This window comes from Aulonocara stuartgranti, assembly GCF_965226115.1.
Source record: "Aulonocara stuartgranti genome assembly, chromosome: 22".
Taxonomy (NCBI): Eukaryota; Metazoa; Chordata; class Actinopteri; order Cichliformes; family Cichlidae; genus Aulonocara; species Aulonocara stuartgranti.
The window spans coordinates 33,489,591-33,516,520 of NC_138957.1; the positions used below are offsets into that span (position 1 = coordinate 33,489,591).

Genomic DNA, 26,930 nt, shown 5'->3' on the forward strand with positions numbered 1-26,930 from the left:
ATCTTCATATCTGCCCTGAGTGCTTCTGTGCGAGTCTATGAATACACACCATTAGTGTGTGTGTGTGTGTGTACATGCATGCCTTTAGTCTTTCCACCTTTTGGTGTGTGTATGTACAGTATGCTGAGCTTCACACATGCATATGAGAATGCCGTCTGTTTTGGCATTTGCATGCAACTATGTGGGCTTTAATGTGAATATGCTTTCATCTATTTGTGTGTGTGTGTGTGTGTGTGTGTGTGTGTGTGTGTGTGTGTGTGTGTGTGTTCGTGCTTTTTATTCTGAATTATAAACACGTGACTGGGTTGAGGATGATGCATCCATCCAGAAATCCCTGAGGTTGTTGTGGAGCTGAAGTATTACTACAGAGCTGCAAAGAGAGGGGGAGAGAGAATCAGCAAGAGAAATAGATGGAAAATAGACTGGAAATAATAATCTCATCCACATGCACATGTTTTACTTTGATTTTAATTCATTCTGGGCAAAAAGGAGAACAGTTCAGAGGGAGGGGAAAACACAAAAATATGGATACAGCTGGGGTTTTACAAGCAGCTCTGGTGACATTTTTCACCTGTTTCCTCTTTAAAATGCTGTAAATCCGAAATATTCATACTGGGGTTCTTTGTGGCACACATAAAACTGCACCTGTGATCAGGAAACTGTGGGACGTGGACACAATTAAGCTCCAGAATGCAATGTTGTTTATTTCATCTCCTCCCTAAAATCAGCCTCAAATCTCGCAGGCTCATTTTTTGATTCGAGATCTTAGCCTGAAAACCGTCCGCTGAGCCTCAGCTGAGCCTCGGAGCAAGACCAAACAGCATTTTGATGTCTATCGCCATCTTCCTTCCCCAAAAAAAGAACGAAAGAAAAGAACAAATTCTTCTGAATAAAACTGTGATTGTTAGGTTTAACTGACTTCCACTTGATTTTGTGTAGTTGCAAGAAATCACCATAGTTTGCTGTGCACATGGTCCTCTGGGGACGCCTCACAGTTCAGCTGCTGAAGGAGGAAAGCCTTTGATCGTGTCCTTTAAGGCTTTATTATGTTTGTGGTGGAAACAGTATTTTTGTCCAATTGGTTTGTTTCAGTGTTTAAAATGAAAGCAAAAGAAAATAGAGTTCTCCTCATTATGTAGAAATCATAGTGTTACATAGAAAATGAAATATGATGGGTTCTCAGGAAGGTGGGGGCGCTGGTTGTATTTATTTATTGTCTTCTGTCTCCTGTGATAAATGACTTCAATCACTCACTCATGCTGTTTGGATGAATGTAACAACCCACAGTTTTCCTGTTTGGCATGTTTGGCTGAGAAAATCACCCAATCAGCAAGTGCATTCCTGTAGCCGTCTGCTGTTCAAAACCTTAATAACTACCTGCATGTTTACAGGACGTCTGCAAATGTCCTCTGCACGGGTACCTCACTAGCTTAGGTTTATGAAACGAATCAGACTCAGAGAAACTGAGATATGGATGGAGATGTATATTTTATGTGGCGGCTCAGAGAATAGGTCTACTTCAACCTTGATTTAATGCCTGCAGTGTGATTCTGATTTCCACTCATGGCTGATGCTTCACAAAAGCAGGAAATTCTCATTTCAGTGCAATTATTAGAAAAAAACTATAAGAAGTGAAAGACAGACCACCAGGGTACTTATCATGCTGCAGTGCTGCTCCGCCTTTTTTTCTGTTTAAAGAGCTGTCCTTTGCCTCATAGCTTCAAGTAAATAATCATGACTCACCTTTGCTTGTATTTTAAATCAGGCTGCAGCTTTACTTCAACACTTCCAGGTCAGTTCACTCTGAAGATGCATGAACTTGTTGAACTGCAACGCGAAAGCGTCTAGCGCACATGTTTTCTCAGCTAAGGTGTTTTGTAATGAACTTTTTTGCTTTTGAGAATTTTGACAAATAAACATCTGACTCGCTGATGTCAACTTGTCACAACAGACAGTTTAACACACGTGGAGGAAGGATAACACGAGACGCTTGGGAAGAAATGTGAAGATGAAAATCAGAATAACCACCCACATCTAATCAGATGTTCTTTTGCCTGAGGCTGATCTGTCAACCAGACTTCATGGGAATCTGTTCAGTTTTTAAATCCTGCTGACAGACAGACAGACGGACGCATGAGGAGAGCAACACTGAAAGCAGAAGTGGTGAAGCTTGAGTGGGAAGTGCAGATAAAAGCAAACATGGGAATATGGCTTTAATGCATCTAAAGAAACTTAAACAGGCAAATAAGCTAGCACCTAAACTGGCAACTTTGATTTGATTTGATTTATTTGTGGACTAGACTTGAAGTTTGAGGAGTCTACATTTAATTATGCTTCATCCTTATGTGGAAACGCAGTAGAACTCTATTTATTAGATGGGTAGTTGCCTTCAAATTTCTCTTACTGTGCGTAATAACGTAAAATTAACCCAAATGAGGCACTGCTCAATCACTGTGCATGGCCTCACAAGTCAGTGTGGTACCTATTTCAGGGTGTTTTTAATACTGAAATAAGGCACCACTATACAGAGAGTGGTGGATCAGAGAGAAGCTCTCTTCTAAAAGATAAGCAGGTATAGTTAATGGATGGATGATGAATCCTAGCTGAAGGCTTTTCTTTAGCTTTTAACCTCATCGCCGAGTCTTCATCAGCAGATGGAGTTTGGATCTGTTCACATTAAAGCTCGGCGGCTTTAAGCCAACACATGCACTTCTGAAAATTCCTCAAAGCGCTGCAGCTGAAGGCGTCGACAGTTGAACAAATACCGTCCTCTGATGAGGACCATGTGATGTTGTTGAACGTAGAGCCGATGCTGGATATTTGTGGCGCTGTTGACAGTCGGAATGTTTTTTTTTCCTTTTCCACTGTAGGTGGGAGTGAATGACTTTGAAAAATATGGAGTGGAACTAAGTTGAGGGAATATGATTTTTCTTTGGAAATTAAATGGAAGGTTCAGCTGATGTTATCATGCCAAACTGTGATTTTTGTAAAATAAAACTGGGGCTCTTTTGTGCTGTTGATGGCTGATTTTAAAAAAAGTAGGGTGTTTTTGTACTTTTGGTCCAGGAAATTGAGAATCACTGCTCTGAAGCCAGTTTTGGCCTCTGCTCTCAGGATCAGACCCTCTGGGGCCCATGGGTGGGTGGTCTTAGGTGCTTGCCAACAACCTGAGTATTCAGTCCTGTTTTTCTAATCAATAGACATAAGTAGAATTACATTTAGTACAGCCCCTCACCATTTCACATGCTCAGTGTTGCTCTGTCAAGTGCAAGGTGGCCTGACACCTTCTCCAGCACAATAAGGTGGTGAGACATGGAGGAGCACTGGACTGCAGCTGCAGTCGGCTATGAAGAGCGAGCTGGGTGTGAAGGTGACTATCCCACCTGATTTGGTTCCCTACATTTGGCTGTTGGTAGTGACTGAGGGAATAAGGAAATTATCTTCCTCTGAAAGGTAACTGGACGCGCATACAGATCTGTACCAATTGAAAACTATTTGATTTTCCCAAATAATTTAGTTGAATCAGTTGAGATTCTACCATAGACTGTCGACTATGTTGAATCCACTGGGAGTCAGAAATCGAGGATAAGCTTGTTGTCCATGTTTGTGTGCAGAGTGATGTTTGATTCTTGAAGAAAAAAAGGAAAACTGTCAGACTTTGGTGTAAGTTCTGAAAATTTCTTCTTCTTCCTGTAGTCGTTCCTTTTAGGGTTTCCATCGTTTATCATCTTCCTCAATCTCACTCTATCCCAGACATCCTCCTCTGCCACACATCCTCTTTCACCACATTCATGATGCTCCTCTGAGGAGTTCCCGGTTTCCTCCATCCTGGCAGTTCCATATCCACTGTCCTTTGTCTAATGTATTCCAGTGTATGTGCTATCCCTCCTCTGCACATGCTCAGACCATCTCAGCCTCGCCTCTCTAACTGTGTGTCCAAACTACTCAACCTGAGCTGTCCCTCTGATGAATGCTTCTGTTACATAATTCCAGCTATTGATCGTGCTATGGAAGGAAACAGCAATCCCATTGGCTGTCAGAGCAGAGTATTTGGCAGATGTGAAATGGACCAGAAACACTGGCTATATTTGCAAAAGTAGCAAGAGGTGAAATGCATTTGGTGTAAAATACCTTCAGAGTAAGGAGAAGACCCCGGGAAAGGCAAAGGACACACTGGAGTGATTATGTCTATTAACAAGGCTGGAAAAACTTGTGTCCTCTGGAAAAGCTGTAGGTGTTAGTCAGGCATAAGCAGTAGAAGCTGGATCAGGGGTGGGGAATTAACTTTCCCAAGGGGCCACATGAGAAACTGGGATTGTTGTGGAGGATGGCACCAGTAAGCTGCACTCTCTCCTTATAAGCTTGGAGAAATTGACTGGATGGATATTATTTTTTGTCAAACTTAAAACAACCACGCTGATGAGATTCAACCTGAGTGGCGCATTTTACATGAGAGAAATCAGCTTATGTGATGAAGCCATTATTTCTAAATTACCGCTGTGCTGCAGTTTTTTGTAACTCGATGCAGTAACTCATGTTAAAAGTTCTGAAAGGGAAGGAAGTGGTGCTTGAGATGGGGTGGTTTCAGTAGAGTAGTGTTTCCAAAATCAAAACTTTTATAGAGTCAAGATCTCAAGACAATATCATATAAAATCGCTGTCTTTTTAGCAACAACATCAGTCTAGCTTAAGCAGATTTACATGCGACTTTTTATTTATTTGCAATGATTGGTCAACAGCTTGAATGAGAACAATTATTTTACAGCATTTTGCATTTTGAAATAAATGTAAGTGCATTTTATCTATAGTTCTTATAGCCAATCTGAATATGTTGCTAACAGTCTGCAGTCCAGCCACTGCAGCACATATTTCTGCATTCACTTTCCCTCAGAGAGACAAGCTAAGCACTGATTAGGTCATCCCTGGCCTTCAGAACAATATATATAAATAAGAGTTGTAATCTGCTTTTAACTAGAGAGCTGTCTAACTTCAAGCTGAAACCAAATACCAGCATCTAGACTGGCAGAATCCAAGATAAACCCCTCAGAAATCATCACCAGTCAAATGAAATGTCTAATTCTAGATGATAAATTATGAATTTGAATAGAATATGAGCCGGGGAAAGAGTGAAAGAAATGGGCTCCTGTGCCTTTAAAAAAGAAGGAACGAGAAAGAGAATGCAGGATAACACCAGGCTGAGGCATCAGGCGGTTTAACATTCAGGATTGTGATTAATCCTGGCGACAGAAGGGTTAAAACCAGACACTGACTCTGCACAGAGAGAGGGAGAGAGAGCGAGTGAGGAGTGCTGGAGGGGGAGAGCGAGCACTCAGTCAGGAGAGTTGCTTTGCATGTTTTGAAATCTCTCTCTCTCGCTCGCTCTCTCTCTCTCAGTCTCTCACACGCTCAGGCCATGTGCGGCCGCCACGTCACGTGCCGCTGCAGAAAGCATCAGAGCGAGAGAGGCAGGAGAGCTGTAGAGGGAGAAAGAGAAAGAAGGGAAGGGAAGGGAGGGGTTGGAGGAGGAAAGAGAGAGGTATGAGGAGAGCGGTGGGAGAGGAAACAGTGAAGATTACAGAACGAATAAACACTGAGGACAAAGCAAAGCAGAGATGAGGAGGTTTGGAAAGAGAGAGTTTAAGGGCAGCAGAGCTAACGCAGATTCATGAAGCAGTGCATGTATGATTTTTTAAAAAGGCTAAAGATGATAGAGTCACATTTCTGTCTTATTACAATGCCCAGATAATGTTTCCCCATCTAGACGATAAGAATTTAGCACTCCAAAGAAACCAAGAAACAAACCCTTCCATCAAAACGAGTTTGGCTCTGATTCCAAATCCTCTGTTTGTGCGTTCACCAAAGTGCGAATGACCTTTAAAAACACACGACCCCTTTTTTTCTCGGTCGTCCTCTTCTGTGGGCAAAAGCTGCACACACCGGTGACAACCATCCGCCTCCTCTTTCCCCTCAATGAGATGAAGAGGCTAATCACATACTGCACATGCAAGCTTTTCTTAAACAGTGTTATTATTCTTTACTATCTGAGCTTAGGAGGGAGAAGGACTGAGCCACGAGAAAACGTTTTGTTAGTCACGCACCTTTGTTCACAATCTGCTCTTTTCCATCTGAACATCTGGCTAGCACTGGTTATGTCTGATCTGATCACTTTCATACTGCATGTGTCCAGCTCCAGTGTGAACTGGAGTGCTGCCTGAATTGTATGCCGTTTGGTTTGAGTAGTGGCGGCCCAACAAGTCGGAAACTTCCAGTGATCCTGGTCGCTGTTGTTGGTGTTCTCCGTGTTTATTTTTACTGAGCTTTGAGGTCCGAACACTTAATGATTTATTATGATGTTCTGATAAAGCTGGACATCGCATGAGAATCACATCAAGCATGTGAAAGAGGCTCAGATCTGACATGGATTGTTGCAAATAGTCTGCTTCGGACACATTGAAACTTCTGCGTAGGCAGAGGAGCTCTCTGCACGCTTGCTAGCGGTAAATGAACCATACTATTATATGAACTGCTCATAAATTAGAGCAAATTTGTGCAAGGGAGCAGTTAGTTCAGAAGTGAGCTAATGTCCTATTTTAGTTTGTCAGACATTGTTATTCTGACATGCACTTTGTCAGGTGACAGCTGCTGTGTGATATAATTTAGTAAAATCAGAAATAGAATAAAAATCCTCAACACTTTTAATGTTTCATAGCAGCAACAAGATTTGTCAATCAGCTGATCACACCAGGGTTACATTGTTCTCATTCGTGGGTGCTCGAGCGGCTGAATTTACCTTCAAACATTGACCACAAGGCTCCTTTTGAAAGTCTGGGTTCTCTTCAGTTTGTTATGGTAGCTTTTCTGCCAAGCAACTACAATGCAGGGATGCCTACTGTGCATACTTCCTCCACGCCAATTAGAAGTCAGTATATTACGAACAATGAAAAGCCTTAGAGAGGACAGTCAGTATCTGCACAGCCACATGGAAAACATTTTTATTCTCTGCTGTTCTCTATTCTCCTGTTGTCAAAAGAATATCGTGGGTCTCCTCATACAGAGCCGCATGTCCCAGCATTAATATGTTTTGATTTATTTTCTTTGTGGCACAGCTGTACAAAGCACATTTATGTTCACTTCAGTGGATTTGAGTCCTGTTGTAGTTTGCATAATATTTATGGCAAGCCTTTTTGTGCATGTGTCTTTAAAGGAAACTCTGGCACAGAAAACCTCTCTTCATCTCAAGCACGAAGCATGACGGCAGATGCTGTTTTCAATCAACAGCCGCTCTTCAGGGTTACGGGGAACCTGCAAAATCCCGTGCCACATGGGGGTCTTTCTACATGTCTAGTCATGTCCTGTGCTCAGTGTGCCATAATCAGATCTGACCATTGGCAGAGCACGAGCAGTGATTTGGAAAGAGAGCAGAAGAGGAGGTCACCGTTATAGCCAAACTGCTGTGACATAACTCCCAGCCAGTGTGTTGACAATAGGAACAAGACTCCCGGGGTGTGTCACCTGGACTCAATTGTCTCTGGCATGTGTGTTTAGGTGTGTGTTGCGTTTCTTCGCCCTCGTGAACGTGCACGTGGTCGGCTCTGTTTGTTTGTGCGTGCAGCGGCGAGTCCGAGCCTGTCTGGGTGTGTATGTGGGCGTCGGTGTGAGTTCAGAAGTTGACAGTGAAGTGAGACACAGAGACAAAAGCCAGATGCACAAGAATCAGTGAGTGGAGACAAAAATAAGATCTGAATCATGGGACACTCGCAAAAATCGCTCCAAGTTAAAACGCCTAGGTCTGTTTATTTCTTTTACCTGCAATTAATTTAATTTAATTTGTAGTTTTGAAATCTTTTTTAAAAATACAAACATGAAACATGAAAATGAAAGTGCAAATTATAAGACTACAAATTTAAAAAAATTATAAAAAAATTAATTCCAAACTATAATTGAAAAGAGTGCATCAAAATTTTCATTAACATTATCATAAAAAACATGCGAGTGTCCAAAGCCTGCCGAATTTTAATTTGATAACTACTCAATTCTGACTCTTTAGAAAGTGGAACCAACAAAAAGTGAGAAAAGTTATTTAACTATCAAAACTGATTATTGATTATTGCAGTAATTTACTGATTTAACCTCCTAGGACCTGGCGTCCACATATGTGGACATCACATTTTGGGTTATTTAGACCAAAATATTCAGTTTTGCTCTACAAGGGCCTGATATCCACTTACGAGGACATAATACTGCTACTGTTCTATCAAAATTTTAAACAAATATCCTCATATGTGGCTCTTATTTTTCTTAAAAACTAAAATAATGTAAAAAAAATAATCTGGTAATTCTTTGTTTTTGCATTCATCGGGCCCCAATATGCCCAAATATCAAAGAGAAATAAAAAATGCTGCTGTGGAAGAGTTCGGGTCTTAGGAGGTTAAATTAAATTCATATCCGGCTGTAGCACAAAATTTATAATTTGGATAAATTAATTCAATTTTAAGCATTGACTTCCATTAAAGATGGAGGTAACTTTTGGGTCTGTAAACGGAAGCTAAGGGAAGTGCCTTAAGCCTGCATTATCTCACTTCCTGTGTGACCACAGAAAACTCTGGATGGCTTTTGTTAGCCTCAGTTGCTAGTGTAGCTCTTATTTAATGCAACAAGATGATTATTTTATGAATGATGGTTTCATTTAGCATAAAATAGACGTTTTATGCTAAATGAAAAGGTCTTGTAATCAACAAGCTGCTACCCTGTGATCACCTTAGTCTAAGTGAGGATGAAACTGCTCAGCTTGAGGCTTCAAAACAGGTCTTTACTAATCAGTGGGTCGCTGTCACTGGGAGCACGTCCGTCTTTTATATCCCGTCTGTGCTTTTACATAAATGTGAAGTTTTATTTCTCCTTGAACTCTGATTAATATTCAAACTTGTGTTTTAGTAGCCATTGTTTTTGCTATTGTAAATTTATCGACCAGGCAAATACGTCCTATTATTAAAGTAAGTTAGCTGCAGCCCTGTGTGAGTGTCAAGCAGCCATATCTGTAAATTACGTGAAAGATAAACCTTGCAGTTAGTTGTATAGATTCCCTGATGTGTTTAACCCAGATGGGCAAAAGTTAAACTTGGCAGCAGACAGCAGCAGCGATGAGGAGTGTGAATAGTTGCCTCAGCGTTTACATTGCAGGGAGGGGATCCCGCTTTATGTAACGCACTTCCTCGTCTGTATTGCGTTGCCAGCTAATGCTCTTGAGTTAAAAACAGCTGCTGGCAGAGCTCACAGTTCATGTCCGTGTCATCTGTGACAGAAGCAAACCAAACAGGAAATGAATCGCTGCTCTGGACCTTTATCTCATTACTGCTCCCAACTGGAGGAACACACTTGCTGTATCTCATAGTTTGTTTCCACTACTGCTTTTACATCTGCTACCACACCTTTTACTGGCTGGACTCTTCGATTGTTATCATAACTTGCTGAGTAAAAGGAAAGGAGCAGAAGAACACGTCGTTCCTGTACAAACAATAAAGTTAAACCAAGCAGAAACAGGACGAACGCTAACATTAAATGAGACCACCAACCATCTAACTGCACCCTCAATGTGGAGTTTAATGGCTGAGTGTTGTTTGTGATAAATTTCTTTCACTGGTGTATCTGCTCTGAATTATTCTAAGTTGTTTTTCATAACTGATGTGAAAAACAGCTGGTGTGCAATAACAGGAAAGGTTCATCTGATATAGTAACAAAAACGAACAAATAGAGGTTACAGTAAAACTAGTAAACTCTATCATAACTGTGCGTGCGAACACGAGTCTTTCACTGAAAAAACTCCCAAAAAACAACAACAACAAACCAAATAAGAGAGAAAGTATCGGCGTTTTATTACTGCCTGTGGAAATCGTGTACATCACTCCTCTCTGTTTGCTGCAGCTAAGTGGCCATCTATGTATGTTTGCAGACTTTTCTACTGGTTGGTTTCTATATATAATTCTCCGCTGAGGCTGGTTCCCTCTTATCTGTGTACATACAGTGTATGTGTAGCAAATATAACCAGTCTGGCCTATGCCATCACAATATTTTACAAATATTTGTCCCCAAAGTCAGAACAGAATAAGAGAAAAAAGCTCATAAATATGCAGCTGGGGTAATCTACAGAAGAGACTGAAACTGTCAAAAGTGGCTGTTGAGGAAAAATCAGGTTTAAAGGGTTGGAAAAATAGTTCCAATGCTCAATGTCACTGCTATGAATTCATTTGAAACTGTGACTTTATTTTTATCTCCCTGCACAAGGTCTGGATGTTGTGTTCACTTGCCTGTACCTGCAAAGATTCAGTGCTTGCTCTCAGGGGATTTTCTCACTGTTGGGGATTTTTTGGTGATATTCTACGGTCTTTACCTTGAAATATAAAGCGCCTTGTTGCGTTGTTGTTGTGATGCTATAAAAATCTAATTGAATCAAATTGAAAAGAGAAGCATAAATTAAGCTTTGCACCTAACAGCCAGTCTGATGAAGAGGAGTGCAACTGATAGCTGGAGTCAAGTTACAGTAACATAGTCTCTGAACTTAAGAAGTTCTACAGTTTCACTCCGAGCCGTCTCCAGTTTTTCCTCTCTCTGTATATAGGCAGAGTTTAACTAGCAGCACTGGCCGCCCTCGAACAGTGTTGGAGAGCTCCTCCTCTGTTTCTGATTGTCGGTTGCATCAGTAGAGTCCCAGCTGATGTGTTTTGCGACACAGCATGAGGCAAATTTTTGACTAAAGTTGAAATATTTTGACTCGTATTAACATGAATTTGCATCACATGCCGTGAATTTGCCGCATTGCATAGAGTGTGTATGTAAGCACCATGACCGTGTTGGTAATTAAGCTAATATATCCTGTGTCATTTCAGAAGTCATTTGCATTTAGCCTGTTCTATTGTGCAGTTTGAGAACAAGTCATGAAAACTGAGACACACAAGAGAGGGCGACTGGGTTGCAGCAATAAAATGCCATGTAGGATCACTTCGGTGCTGGGAAAACCAACAATAACGACTACAAAAAAAACTTTAGCAATGTGTCTTTGTCATATAAAGCTAAAAGTAACAGCAGAGTAACAGCTAAAGCAAAATCTGTGCACAGGACACATGCGAGTCAGAGTTAGCAGAGCTTGTAATTGCAGTTTAACTACAATGCCGTATTTCACTGTAATGAAAACTCGCCGAGGATGAAAAACCGATGAAAGCGTACACAAAAATGGACTCAATTACAGTGATTGCAATAGATGTTAATTGTTACCTCCATCCTTGTATAATTAGCATAATTACTATTCTCCTGGTAATTGCTTTGTTTCCCTTTATTACACAAGAAGCTGCTGAAACAGGAGAAGATTGAAAGGGAAAAAGTTCTGCGTCAGAGAGCAGAAGTTGCCGCCGCCGCTGTCGACGATGCGTGCACGAGGAGGATTTTGTGCCGTACTAACAGATTTTGTTCCGCCTGTTAAGCTTTCCTACATTTCCCAAAATGCCTCTTCCACACAGAGCAGCTCTTAGTTTGTTGCATTCCACTTTACGTGTAGGTGGACCCGGTGAAAGTAAAGTTAGATCAAACAAGAGATTAGTCAAGAGGAAGCGTTGCTCACCTGACTCTCAAACCTCAACCTGTCTATTTTCTGCTGCTGTGGGCGTCTCTGCCCACGACAGCTGATTCCTCCCGGTACGATTTCTGAACATCCAAGCAGCTCAAGGACAGAATCTAAAACACTTTTCCTCAATTTTTTTAAGATCATTGATGTTGAAAATTCTGTTTGACTGTGAAAATAAAAAAAAACCCCATCTTAGCTGTCTTAGAAGAGGACCAAAATGTTTTTGATGTTTTTAAAGTTAAAATACATCACCCAGATTCATCAGTATGCCTCGGTACGCTCCATCCGAGGATCAGCTCTTCACGTCCTGAGGCGATTCCTGTGATGGAGCTTTCACACGATGGAGAAGCTGTTTTAAAACGAGGCATTTTTCTTGATTTGACGACAACATGAATAAGAAATGAAAGGGCTAATCTTAAACCTTGAATTTCATGAAATGGGACCTTCAGAGACCTTGAAAAGTCTTGACTGTGTCGGAGTTAATGTAATAACTTTCTTGTTGGTCCTCAGGTAGAAACGTCGGATTTAAATGTGATATTTGTGGAGCTTTAGCAAATCTTTTGGGTACAACTTGCTTCAATCCAAAACCACTTCAGTTGAACTCCTTGTCCGGAGCTGGAGGATGACAGATTGACAGGCAGTGACATGCAGAGAGAGGAAAACGCATAATCTCAGCTAAATTAATGAAAGCAGAGAGGGAATCCGCGAGTCAGTGGCTGCTTCCTCCAAATGGCTCCCGCTCTCAGACAGGAAATGAAGCCAGACGAATCCTCGCTTGGCAAGTGTTTACCCAGCAGCAGCGGGAGTCGTGTTCTTGGAGCAGTTTCAACTTTTTGCCCAAAATGGTTGTTATTAGGACGGGGCTTTGGGCAGACTTATCCAGGATCAGCTCCGTCCAGCTGCCAGAGACACAGATCAAGCCAACAGCACTTTATTTGATGGTCTCACTGCTTCCTGGGCAAACAGATGGATCAGAGGATAGAAGAGATTGGAATATACAGTATGGTGCATTGCATTTAGAAATGATGAGGGTTTGCAACTGTGCAAGAAGAACTGTACAGCTTATAGCGAAGGGATGTTTTCACTGTAATTCAAATCTTTTCTGTATTTTAATATTTTATTGGGCATTTTTTAAGTTGTTGCTGTTATTTTGGAAAAAATCCAAATAGAAAAATAATTATCATTTTTTAAATGCCATTTCCTGTGGCCAAACTGCAAATAAGAAAATATGAGTTTGGTGTAGCATGGAGACCCTCACAGCAAGAAGGTCCTGGGTTCGACTCCAATCCTAAATTGGATATTTGGAGAAAACAGTTGGATGGATATGAGCTTAAAAACAGACATAAAGAATGCCTTGTCAAAATAATGAACAGTAAGGTCTATGCAGAGCAAATCACCATGTTAAAACCACACTCCTTTTGTAGATGTTTGTTGACCTGTTGAGGCCCAGGTGTGGCTACTTTTGTCTGGCATCAGATATAGGTAGTGTATCCTTTGGGTCCTTTGGGTGAGGAGCCTCCGTGGATCAGACCTTTTCTCGCTCTTCCTACAGCAGCGGTCCCCAGCCTTTTTTGCGCCACGGACCAGTTTATACAGATAAATACAACAAAATAAAACTAGTACCGGTACCAAAAAAAAAAAGATTTATTCATAACACACGTGAAAAGACCCAGGAAAACCGAGTTAACGATAAAAAACGATAACAAAATAACGCTGAAAACCGATAAAAACCCTGAAAACCAGACATTTCACACCTGAGCCTCAACTCTCGGGGCCCGGTACCAAACGACTCACGGACCGGTACCGGTCCGAGGCCCGGGGGTTGGGGACCGCTGTCCTACGGTGTTCAGTTGCAGAGGGATCTGGTTAGTTTGGAGGACTGGTGACACTTTGGGCTCTTTGTTTTGTTGATCCAGCGGTTCCTGAGCAGTTTTTGTGAGTTTGAGTGTGGAAGGATCCACTGTGGATGGTACAAGTCAAAGGAACCAAGTCAAAGGAATGCATTTTAACAATATGATCAGTTCTATTCACTTTACCTGTCATCAGTTTTGTGTTGGGCTCATTTTTAAATCTACGGGTTCCAAATAGAGACAGAAACGCCTCAAATACTACTTTGATTGAGAAATCCAATTTGAATATGTTTACTGATGGTGCCTGTGATTCAAGTTTGATTAACAAATCACAAAGGTAGAGGCCATGCTTTTGATTTCCAGCGAAGGCCACAGTAGGAGGAAGACTGGGATCTTTTGCATTAAATTTCTTTTTCGTGAAACACTTTAAGAGAACGTTTACACAGCCACACACTTTGTGCACAGAATTTGTTAGCATGTGTCCCATTTCACTAAAAACAAATATTGCGTTACTATAGCTGTGTTTTCCTCCACAGAGGTATTACTGTCAACAGATACATTAATAATTACTTATATGGATTCAAAGCTGTATCTTTTATAAGATTCTGTTTGCTTATTCCATGCTTTATTTACTTTCTTCGTCTACTTTCTGACCCTCACTTTTACAACTAAAGATGTTTCAACAATGAGAAATTAGTAAACAGTTTTATAACTGTAAGTTTCCATCTGGATTTTTCCATCCGTTGTTTATGCCTTCAGATTCTACACTAAGATCATGAATGTTTGCAGGGATTTATTTGCAGCTTGTGCAGGTCAGTTCTGTCATTCATGTATTTAGGAGATGACAGTGGTGTCATTAGATAACGGCGCAGATATGGGTGAAATTCAGTTTGGAGCTCAAGTCGCATTTTGTCTCCTCTGCCAAAGTGTCAAACTCTGCAGGGTGACATGTCGCCTACCCTCGATCCAGTAAACAAACCACTGGGTCTGTGGGCCCATGTGACTTTTGTATACAAACCTTGGTTTGATTGCTATTGGGCACTGGAAAACCAAAATAACCAAATACACAAAAAAGTCATCTTTTCCACTCAGGCTCGGAACAAAGAATAGCAGCTCTGAAGAATAACAGCTGCAGAGGGCAGAGCATAGTGATGCATGCGTGTCACACCGGACGCTTATGTAAATCCAGCCTCTCATTTCAGATAAAACAAAAAAAAAAAAGAACCAAACAAACAACAACTGTGGGATGTTTTGGCAACAAGTTGTGTAAAAGTGGAGGCGAATGTCAGATCGACATCAGCGTGGAGTCATGATTGGATGTAAACAGTCGTAAGACTTTTTTTTTTTTTTTTTATCTCCGAGTTCAGCGCAAGTTGAAACCTGAAAAAAGCCACCATTCAGAAAGTTTACATACCCACAGCCTCCCACTCGCCACGCTCAGCGTGTAGTCAAGTGTTTTCAGCTGGATTTTATTGGGAGAACACGGTGTGGCGATTTGACCCTTCGCTTACCTCACATGTCCCGCCTCCTGCCTGTCATAAAGCCTGACTTCCCAGAGCCCGTGGAGGATTTGGTTGTGGTATTGTGGCTGACATGAAAACATGAGGGACTGCTCACAGCAGCAGTTTGAGTAGAAAATCAGTGTCAGTCCTGCCGCTCTGACCGACATGTCTTTCCCACGTTTCAAAAAAAGGGAAAGAAATGCTTCAGAAGCACAAAGGCTGCGACAGCTGAGGGCTTTTAGAGGTTTTCTGTCATATGACAAAATTATGTCATTCTATTAATGCTAAATCTTCACAATCTCTCCTCACTCTTCCTGCCTCCTATCTCTTCTCTGCTTCATTTGCTCAAGTGTCTGAAATCTTTCCACGGCTGTTTTGGTTGATTTTGGTCACCAGCTTTGAAGTTATTTATAATCTGTGGCGCCGAGCCTGGAGCTCCAAAAAAGCGTCTTACAAATGTCGCCACAGTGGAGGTCTGAGTAGTGGCGGATGATTGCTCAACTAGCATTTTTATGCCTCTATTCCAAGGAAGAAACATTTGCGGGGGGGAATATGTTTTTTCAATCAGAAACGGGAAAGAAATGAAGCAGCCGGCTGAAAATAGAGCCGCTCTTCTATTATAGTGTTACATTCAGAAATATAGCTGCAGGGAAAAAGCTTCACTGCCACACAGTTTAATATCCGCATCCAGGAATCGCTTCCACAGATTTTGCCCCCTCCCCCACTCTGCCACACTTCCACTTCCCAACATTTAAATAATTGTGTTCATTCTTAATTATTTGAACCCCCTTTTAGTGCTTTGGTAGCTCATGTAAAAGTGGCGTTTGAGTAAAGCCAGCTGGAGTCAACACAGGGGGAAAAAAGTCCACTGCAGCACCATCTCTGAATCATCTGCTCTCTTCAAATAGTTTTTTTCTTTCCTTTCTAACCACATTTGTCTAAATGTGTGGCTCATGCATAATCATTCTAAATCTTTAGCCAGCACTAGGATGTTCTTTTAAATATCAGACACTGCAAAGGGTTAAAGAAAAAAGCTCCTCTCTTCTGCATGTCGTAAATCGAGTATGACACGTTCCTGGCTCGATGGTGACACTTGGTGGTGACTTGGCATCACTACGGAGAGACAAGATGCTTCTTGTCGTCGAAATTTGAAGTCGAATGTGAAGAATTAAGCGCGTTGTTAAAGGTGTAGAAGAAACGGTGATATGTTCAGGTTTAATGGGGAAAAGCATTTGAATATATTGTCCACTGTGTATGGGATAATCCTACTTATCTCAGTGGGAATCATTCCTGGCTCTCTGCTGCTCTCTGGATAAAGGATGAGAGGCAGAGTGTGCAGCACATGTGACTCTGCAGCCAGCGGCCTCTAGAGTCCAACAGCAAACACTAAAGCTGGAGGGGTTTGACCTGAGTGGGATTTAAACACTGAGACAAAAACGTCTCCCCGTGCTTTGCTGCTTTTTCCCAAAACCTTTTTTTTATGATCTTGAACATACTTGAATTAGATATTTTCATCGCCTAAAAGAGTTATAAGTGCATATCTTTGTATATTCAGTCCTACCAGAGGTCCTGTCATGTTTAGCACAACACTGGACATCAAAACCTCAATTATTGAATTTAAATAAAATTTTATCTTGATTTTATTTGCTTGTAGGCAGAGCTCTCTAAAGCTTCTGTCTCACCTTCAGATTTAGATATTTAGAATTCAGTGACGCTGATTCAGTTTTATCTAGCTGAAGGACCGATGCATCTGTCCGTCCAATGAAAGAGTCGCTACTCCTCTCAGGATATTGGTCCAATTTTAGTGAAGTGAGATACATTTGACTTTGATGTCACTGTTAGTGTAAAGCTGCTTCTCAAAAATCATTTGTCATTGTCACTGGATTTGAACTTTCATTAGTTTGTGCAAAACAGCCCAGAAGGCAAGAAAAGATCCCCCCCCTCGTACAGGCACATTACAATAACCTGTGAACTGTGATGGATCATGATGAAGTAACACGTCACTGACATATTGTAAAAATGAGTATTTTTAGATGCATCTGTTTCTTGTTTAGTTATTAAAATGAAGATCATACATAGACTTGGAGAGGCTGTTACCTTTTTGCATGCAGAGTGGTCAGAAATCACCCACAGGCAGAGCTGATAGCAGCGTCGGTGTCAATAAAATCTTATCCATGTCCATCCCCGGGGCTGTTTATTTTTCATCCCATAAAAACAATAAATTATTAAAATATTCTGAGTTCAGAAGGTTTGATCTACACTATAAGTCAAAGTTTGCAGAAGTCATTGCAGTTCAGATGGATAAAAGCTGAATATAAGACAAAACAAACGATATTAAAACATAACCAAAAATATACAATAATAAGCTCTTTAAAATAAATTCAAAGGACATAACATCAAATAAATGACAGTGAAATATCAGCTCTACAAGTAGAAAAGAAGTAGAGTGAAATAAATTGAGAACAATCAGAGCGTACTGGAAATAATAAACTAAAAACACATCAATAAATAAAATAAATGTATAAGGATAATAAAAACATAAAATAAAATAAAAGGTACCATCATCCAAAATGTCAGTAAATAAATATAAAGCAATAAAAAATGCTGGTTAAAAACAGTTTAAAGTTGAAAAGTCTGTCTCCTGGTGTTTCATAGGGCAGACATGTCAGGCTGTATTCAGAGTGTAGTCATGTTTGTACATCAGCTAAAACTAATAAATTCACTGTGACCATCGAGAACAAATGTAAGTGTGTAAATGAATCTAAATGTAATTACATTGTTACTCCTTTAAATATAATACAATTTAACAGAGTGTTTTTCCAGTGTCCTGATTGGTGGGGATTGTTTCATGTCGTCATCTTCAGTTCGCATCTCTGTGGCGTGCGACCGTCCTCGGTCAGGGCAGATGGGCTCTAATCTGCAGATAAAACTAGATGCTGATGATTGGACAGCTAAACGAGTAATTAAGCTGCTGATTTTGGACTGTAGTGCAGATTATTGTTCACTGGAAAGACAATTAACAAGCGCTCGTATTCTTTCTCTCTGCTCCCTTCTTGCCTCTTTTTTAGTTTATTCACACAACAAGTGTCACATATTGCCAACAAAAAAATTTAATTAAACTGGCAAAAGTAACACATGAACAATTAACGAATGGCACCATAAAAATGTTGCACTGGCAGGGATTCTAATAACCGATAACAAATTAAGAGGCAGTATGATTTTTAGTTATGTAATAAGATCTAATATAAATATCTGAGACACAAAAAAGGAAGTTCAGAGAAAAAGCATCTCTGAAGAACTCAAATAGTCTGCTTCATCTGGAAGTTTACATTGTGATAAACGCTACCATGAAAACATCATCAGTGCTCATGTCATGTTTGTGTATCTGTGTCCTGTCCACACTTTAACGTGGCGAGAACAGCCTGCAGGCTAATGTCACAGTCCGCTGTCAGTAGCTGTTTAATGATCCTGGTGCTGTGACTCATCTTAATCTCAGTGTGCGACCCTCTGTTTTATATGTTACACACAAAAAAAATGATTTTCATGTCAGTTTTCCGGGTGGCACGAGCAAATTTACATGTGAGAAAGAGTTCTGATGGCAAATGTTGTACTTTAATTCTCATGAGCTTTTTATTTCCAGTATGATGATTAAGACAATTTTTAAGGGATGCCAGAATATAGCTGACATTACTGAAACTTGATTTATTTTGTAAGGAACCGTGTGGATTCATGTATATTATATATAACATGTTCCTGCAACTAGAAGCTCACTAACTCACTAATCTGTCCAGGTACTCCACTTCTCATCCTGTAGAAACTGTGATGGGCTTCAGCTGATAACTGGAAGATTGATTATAGATGGGTATCTTAGCTGACAAGCTAATCATTTGATCTGAGATAACCAACATTTTCTTTCGCTTCCAGGTGGTCAGGCAGTGCCTCAGGACCCGTCACCCCCTTCTACCTGCCCTCCGGCCCCCCCTGGACCTCCAGCCGGCACCAACGGCAACAGCGACATCATGGTGAACTTTGACCCTGACCCGGCGGACCTAGCGTTGTCCAGCGTGCCAGGCCAGGAGGCATTTGACCCACGGCGGCACCGCTTCACGGAGGACGAGCTGAAACCTCAGCCGATGATCAAGAAGGCCCGCAAGATGCTGGTTCCTGACGAGCAGAAGGTACTACATCTCCCACAATCCTTTTGTTTCCTTTACGTCCAAATTCACTACAGGAAAGGATTTTTAAAGCTATTTGGGGAAAGAAAATGCTCCGCTGCTTGCTGTGTTTCTAATTTAATGGCTAGTAAAATATATATATATCCATAATGGACCAGTTTCCCGTTTTAAATTTAGTTGTAGAGTCTACTTTTTAAAAATCTACTTGCAATTTCAAAATTGTTTTTGCAGCACAAGAACACAATTTTAATTGTATTCAAAAATAGAGTTTGGGATAAATTATTTTATAAGATGAAATGAGTAAAATCAAATTAAATACTTAAAATAAAATAAAATAAAAATTAAAAATAAGGCCCACTAGTAAATCTCAGGTGTTGTAAAGGTACCTAAAGATAAAACCTGCATAAAGATTCACATATAGCTCAGCAGAAGGTCACATTTTCCTTTAGTATCTGTCTTAAATAGAAGCCACAGCCACGTTGTTTCATTTTAAACTCTAAACTTCATCATAACAAAAGGCCACGGCTCTGACAGCTCCTGTGCGGAGTGGAAAAAAAAAACGAAGGGAGCGTGACGCCCACTGGTATTGATGCCTCCTGACGGGAATCCTGAAATATTTTGTACTCAGCTCATTGCACACTAGGAAAGTCTCTGATCAATGGCTCGTGCTTTCATAGTTCAGTGCGGAGCAGCTGCAGCTCCCGAGGCGTTTATAATTTATGGAGAGATGGAGGCGCTCACCTTGCTCTGTTCAGCCATTGCCGGTTTTATAAATCATATATAGGAAGGTTGGAAAAATGATCTCCGGCCAGAGTTAAAGATGAAGTTGAGAACGGCTTCTCATAAACGAGCTTTAATATTCCGCTCTACGGTTAAGATTTATCTGCTCTCATGAGCAGGAAAGTCTGGCTTGGATTAAAAGTTATGAAATAATCCAGGATCTAATTAGTGTTTATATTTACACAAATCAGAAAGCAGCAATATTCCCAAGATCTCTTTAAAAATGTTGCAGAGGGATACAATAATAGCTGTGTTTAATTGTGGAATGATGCTAACTTTAACCAGATGTTAAAGATCCTTATTAAAGCTCTCCATGAAGGCAGTGAAGCATGTGGGCTTGCTTCCCGGCATAAATCTTTCAGATAGATATCTCTACGAGGTTGTATTCTCAGATTGACCTCCTATTTTGCTCTATGGGTCCCAAAGTTTAACACAACATCAGGGCTGCTTCCAGTCTTCTTCTTGTGAGACTTTCATTGGCCAACAAATTCCTTTCCTGGCAAAAAGTCCCCAAAGTAACGTTGCAGGCTTTTGTGGGGCCAGAGGTCATGTCCGCGGCGTATTTATTCATTCGGCTGAGGCGCTCGGCAGGTCAGAAGAGAGCTGCATTAGGAATGACATGCCTCATAAAAAGTTATTGATAATGTTTTCACAAGCACTTACTGGTGTTTTCCGTCAAACTGATTCCTTTTGTAGTCATTGCAAGATGAATATTATTGGTCTTTTGTGTATGCAGATTAGTATATTGCAAGATGTCTATGCGTCTATGTGTGAAAAGGTGTTTTAATATAAGAAATTAAGAGTTAGAGTAGCTTATCTTACACTGTGACCTGCAGGCAATAAAAAGCACAGAAAAGCTGTTGTTGGTAATTCTAACTGCAGTTTAAAGGAGTATTTCATATATATGTATACATATATATATATATAATATATATGTGTGTGTATATAAACCACAGCTATCCTAAACTACTTTCTTCACTCTGTATGCTAACCCCTGAAACATTTTAATTTATCTAGTGCAGCTACAAGCTTTAGGATAAGAAGTATAGCACTTTTTATGTGGTATACGTCACACCTGTGTTTGGGATGTTTTATGCTTTTGAATCCAACCACAGTCTGCTGCTCATAACTGAGTGTCATCATGGTGACGTTATAAAAATGGCAGTCATAGTTTTGTTATTTTGTACCTGTGACTATTCAGCTGTTTCCACCTTTCGTTCCTTTCTCCCATTTTTGACACCCTCATCAAATGACTGAACCTTCTCATCCCACTCTCTCCTCTTCTTTTGTTTTTTTTTTCTTCTTCTCTCCTCCCTCCACCTTCCTCCCCACACACCCCAACATACCACACCGCCGCCGCCGACAGGATGAGAAATACTGGAGCCGGCGAGTGAAAAACAACGAGGCGGCGAAGCGCTCGCGGGACGCCCGGCGACTGAAGGAGAACCAGATCTCAGTGCGCGCGGCCTTCCTGGAGCGAGAGAACGCCGCCCTTCGCCAGGAGGTGGCTGACATGAGGAAAGAGCTGGGCCGCTGCAGGAACATCATCAACAAGTACGAGAGCCGGCACGGAGACTTGTGAGGAGACGGACGGAGGCGGAAAAGGCGGGAGGGGCATCAGAGATGAGACAAGGGTACAAGGCAACCCAGCAACAGCAGCACTTTAGTTGAAGTGGCGAGTCGGGGGTGGGGGGAGGCTGACGTAGATCTGCAGTAAGCACCGTGCGACACCGGGCGCAAACGCCACAAGCGTCTTTTAGCGCGCGCGCTGTGCTTCAGGATGTCATGACAGGAAAGCACAGCGGCGCCACAGTTTATTTTCCGAGTTTGACTCTGTAGATGCTGCTTTGCTGAATCCACACACCGTACTGTATCACCACCTCGTGACACCTCGGCAGCTTTACCCTTGGTGCTGTGCTTACGCCCGGTGCCGCATGGCGTTTTTGCAGGTAGTGCGTTTCCATCCGCCGCTCTGGCCAGTTCAAACAGGGTGTTGAATTCACAATATGCCAGTGAAATCTCACTTTTTAAGCTCAAGGCATGGACACAAGCCAGAAGAGGTCAGATGTGTAATTTTTTGTTTTCTATAAATAGGAAAAAAAGAAAACATGTATATTTTTGAACTGGGCAGGAAAGCAAGACTAGTCCAGCAAAGAGGAGGACGGGGGGAGGAAGAAGAGCAGGGCTTTCGTCAATAACGCAAAGAGATTTTGACATAGGATTATTGTATATTTTTCTATTAGCAGAGGTATTTAGGAGGAGGATTTTGGAGATAATCTTTTGTATATTTTATATATGGGGCGGGAGGGGCTGTTAGCTGGACAGTCACGGGGCCACATAAAGCGCTTTTCCTCCCAGCTGTTTATTGCTAAACAACAAATAATCTATTTTCAAATTTACAGAGCTGGTTAGTCAGAGGAAGAGGTGTAACAGAGAATGTATCACGGTCGAATCAGGTATTTCACACAGCGTGAGACAAGGCGAGGTATTTTAGACTGTTTTCGGCGCTGAAGGGGGGAGGAGGAGGGTGGGCGGAGGCAGGAAGAAGGCAAAACAACAAAAAAATTGTATAGTTTAAAGAAAATCTTTGTGTTTGTTTTCTCTGTGAGCTCGTTCAAGCACTTCAGTTTTTATCTTCTATTTGATTCCGTGTCTGATTCTGACATAAATCGAGGGGCTTTTATTTTTCTTTTTGAAGCTGAAGGAGGAAATAATAATTAGCCATCCGAACAGCTGGATGTGAGCAGATGTGCGAGGATAAGTAAAAGGAGAGATTTTCGCTGGCGGGTTTGCGTTTTATTTCGGTGAATGTGTCTTGCTCACATGTAAACGCACACACACTGACAAACACTTTTAACCATCACGCAACATGATTGCTTTCGGTTTCTTTACTCATCAATCATGTCTAGGTGCAAAAATTGAATACTAACTGGTTTAAGGTTGATCTGCCCAGATCGAACAGTGACTGAAACCTTCAGCCACACACACACACACACACACACACACACACACACACACACACAGAGTCCTCACCAAGGTTTTAACCCTTATTGTTGTTGTTGTTGATGTTGTTAAGGACTTTTATGGTGCTGATCTAATCTGATCCTCGACCTCACACACACACACACACACACACACACACACACCTTCTCAAACACAGTACTGAACTGCCTATACCCTTTCTTTGTCTTTATTCCTTATTCTTTATTTTTTCTCTCTTTTTGTTGCATATTGTATTGATGAATCATATATTTAGATTTTCACACACATACTTGTCTATACCTCTCCTTCAAACTTTACCCAATGAGAAAGAGAAATGCACCCTACTGCTACTGTACCATACAACTGTACTATTGACTATTAAACTATTCTCTCACTAGATATATATGTGTATATGATATATGCTTGAATTATGTGATTATAGTTGTAATATACATAATTGAATATATTTCAGAGAAAACTCATTGGAATCATTTTGTCAGTTTTTTCTCAGGTGTTGTCTGAGGTATTAAATATGCATATTAAAAAATAAGAAACACTAAAAAAATCTTTGATCCGATCACAGGATTTGTGGATTGGTTTGTTATTATTATTTTTATTTTTTTGGTTGTATTTTACGTTTGCTGTATGAATTTATTGTTATGATTCCGTTTTAGCCCGTTTTTGTTACTAAGTCACCAGCATGGGATAGAAACTCCACAGACTAACTGTAGTTGGCTAAGCCTCGCTCCCCTGTTGCTACGCCTGTCACACTTTGCATTCTACAGTAAAGTTTAACCGAGGGGGTTTTGCATAAAACCTTCTGGTTTCAGAGAGTTATTTTGACACCACCATCTAAATACATATGAGAGGTCCATAACTGTAAGTGGTAGAAACTCCAGTCCAATCCAAAAAGAACTGCTTCAAAAGACTGGTGACTACCACCCAAAATAGGGTTAAAAACACTATTTTTCCTCCACAGTCATAGACGGTATAAAAGAGTAACGTAGCTACTCAGATATCATCAATATATACTGTTGTGTGAAGCCTCCTGATGAGTGTTTTCGCCATCTTGGTGCTTTGTAACCAGGTGTGATGACAAGATGCCGATTGCAGTCTAAAACTGCCGGTCAGTCACAAGCCAGTAGCCAATGAGTGTGCCCCATGTAGTCATTTCAAAAACACATTGTGATTAAAATTAACAGAATTTAAAAAAAACAAAAACATTTTATTCTCCATAACTGAGTGGTAAACTTTAGAGAGATGTTTTCCTGTAGACTTTAATCGGACCAAAGCTATTGCCATCTAGTGGCCTTTAGATAGAATGCAGGATTTTGGATAATTCTGCATTAGCTACTTTTTCCAACATGGAAGCTACATCCGTCTTATATAATGTCTATGCACACAGCAAAAGAAGTTCTGAAACTGTGTTTCGAATGCCATTTAATTAAATGTAATACATTTCTGAACACCATGTTTCCTCCCTGTAAAATTAAAGCAGAAAAACTTAAATTCTGGGAGATTAATTAGCTGTAGCTATTATCAACCTAGCTAACAGCTTGTTAACATTAAAACGAAGCTGAAATGAAACTGGTACTTCTGGAAACTTCTTTTTCAGGGGTAAGAAAACCTAAAATCCCAGTCTGACAGTTTTAACTATAAAATAGGTCAAACTAACTGAAACTAAAAACAATACAAATTTACCCAAGTGTAGGCCTGTGACATTAGCTGATTTAATGTTCGCCTCCTACTATACAAAAGATTACTGTTGTAATACTGGAATGTGTCCAGTGAAAAGTTTGAGACGCTAATGTGCAGCCATCACCTTAAAAATAGACAACAGCACCAAGTAATTAACTTGAATTAAAATGTTTTTCTTTCTTTATGAGCTAAATGCCAAGATTAATGATTTTTAGCAGGATTATACTCTGGTTTTATTCGTAAATATTTTTATAGAATTTTATCACCATTTTCTCATCATCTGATGACATCTGATCAGAGTTGGCAGGACTCATAAGGGATCATTTTGTGCAGATGAAAAATCATATGACCTGCAAAATGCCCATTTTGAGCCTGGAGCAGGAAGTCAATAACCTTATTGTGATGGCTGTTATATCCGACTGAAGCTTTAGGTTTTGCTGAGCCAGATAACGCAACAAACCCTGGATGTGTTGAACTCTAGTTCCTAGTTCCTCCCTCCTGTTTAGACCAAATATGAGCACACACCCCTTGAAATTCAAGTAGCCCAGCCAGTCTGGACTATTTTAGTGTGTCTAAAAAAAAACCCCACAGCATCTGCTAATTTCCTCCATATTTAATTTAATTCCTCAAAGGCAATTAAAAACTCTTCAAATGTTTGTTTCACTATACTAAGAACTCAAAAATTTGACAGGCTGAATTCGCTACATGTGCTAGGCTGTGATTGGACAGTGACTGAATGGGGGAGGGGCTTAGCTGACTGTTATATAGAACTGTTTAAATTTACAGAGAGCACTGAAACCTTAGCTCTTGTTACCTGCTATACAGTCACACTTGCAAGTATTATGATTGTTCTTGATATTTCTTTTGTTGTTTTATGCAACAGCTTTTTTTCCTTCAGGTGATTTTAGCCTGACATAACTATATTTTCATTCCCAAGGCCGACTTTCACATATCCCATGAGCCTGTTTGCTGCTGGCCTCATCCACAAAGACTTAATCAAGCCACAGGTGTATAATGGGAGTTGTAGGTCTAGCTTTGATATACAGTATGTACTGTATGTTTTCCTTTCCCTTGTCTTCTTTTTTGGGGGGAACATGTTTAAACCTGAGACACAAACTTTTGAATTTAGATCCCTGGAAGAAACTCAGAGCTTCTTACACTTCCATCAGTTGTTGGAAGAAGGAAGTCATCTTTTTTTCTTTTGATATCTTGGATTTGGGGATTTCTTCACAGACCTTTCTGAAACTTTTTGACAGTGCTATTTTTCTATGTAACTGTGTTGTTTTGCGTGGTACAACTTTTTCTGGCGGGTGTTTGAGGCCTGCTCTTCATGTGGCAGCAGTGACAGTCTGCTGCTGTGTGATAAAACGGCATTGCGGGTAATAATGACAACAATAACGATGATGATAACAATAATGTACACAGCCTTGTTATTTCTTCTTCAACTTTGTGGATTCTCAGCTAACTTCCTCTTGTTGTGACTGACTGTTATAAACTGCAAATCCCATGAGCTCGACACTACCCCGGCTCCTCACCAGTATTGTGTGCTGTCCACAGGGATGATGGCATATGTGGTCTTTTTCCCCCTCCAAACACGAATAAAGGCTAATCCTTATTCACCAATAGCGATCTTCTGGTGTCTTGCTGTACGATCTAAAAAGCATGTACAAACCAGCTAGCAACCATGTTAGCAGTAGTTGATGGTCATGTGTGAAGTGACAGCATCTGAAGGGTCGCCACCTGCTGTACAAAACATTGCTGTGGAAGAAACCCTATAGGAGTATTCAAAGGAATTATTAGTTCCTGGTAGCTGACACTTTTTTTTTTTAAATTTACAGTGTGTTTATTGGTTTTAAATGTAAAAAAATTATATGATTCTTTTTGATAGAAAATCTTCATAATCAACAATCAAATGAACCAGCTAGCCATCAATCCACCTTACACCAACTTTCCTTAAGTGTCAAATGTAGATGAATCCACCCCACCAACCACCACCAAAAAAAGAGCATGTATTATTCTTGATCTTCATTAGGAACTCCAACCACTGACTAAATGAGGAAGGTATGAAAGTGGCCTCCCCCAGATAGGTTGTATATAGTAAAGACATGTACTTGTATAATAAAATCTGCTGGAGACACCTTTTACATGTGGTGGACTTCAAAATTCTTGACATAAAAAAAATGAAGCTCTGTAATGTTTTACATTGTAAGAAGGTGCATTTTAAACCCAAACTAACTTTTTACCTTTGAACAAACATTCTGCTTGACAAGCTTGTTTTGATGTTCATGACTTAAAAGTAGAATCACTCTCTTTATATTTCAGGAGGGCTT

At 40.5% G+C, this 26,930-nt stretch overlaps 1 protein-coding gene across 1 annotated transcript in view; it reads left to right on the plus strand.

Annotated features, from left to right (window-relative positions):
• The window catches only part of dbpa (D site albumin promoter binding protein a), a 41,144-nt gene extending 14,921 nt beyond the window's left edge, over window positions 1-26,223 (plus strand). The window contains exons 5-6 of the mRNA XM_082520431.1: window positions 18,890-19,143; window positions 21,287-26,223. Of these exons, the coding sequence (XP_082376557.1) occupies window positions 18,890-19,143; window positions 21,287-21,502 (470 nt within the window). The 3' untranslated portion in view covers window positions 21,503-26,223. The remainder of the gene's footprint in view (window positions 1-18,889; window positions 19,144-21,286) is intronic.
• The last annotated feature ends 707 nt before the right edge of the window (window positions 26,224-26,930 follow it).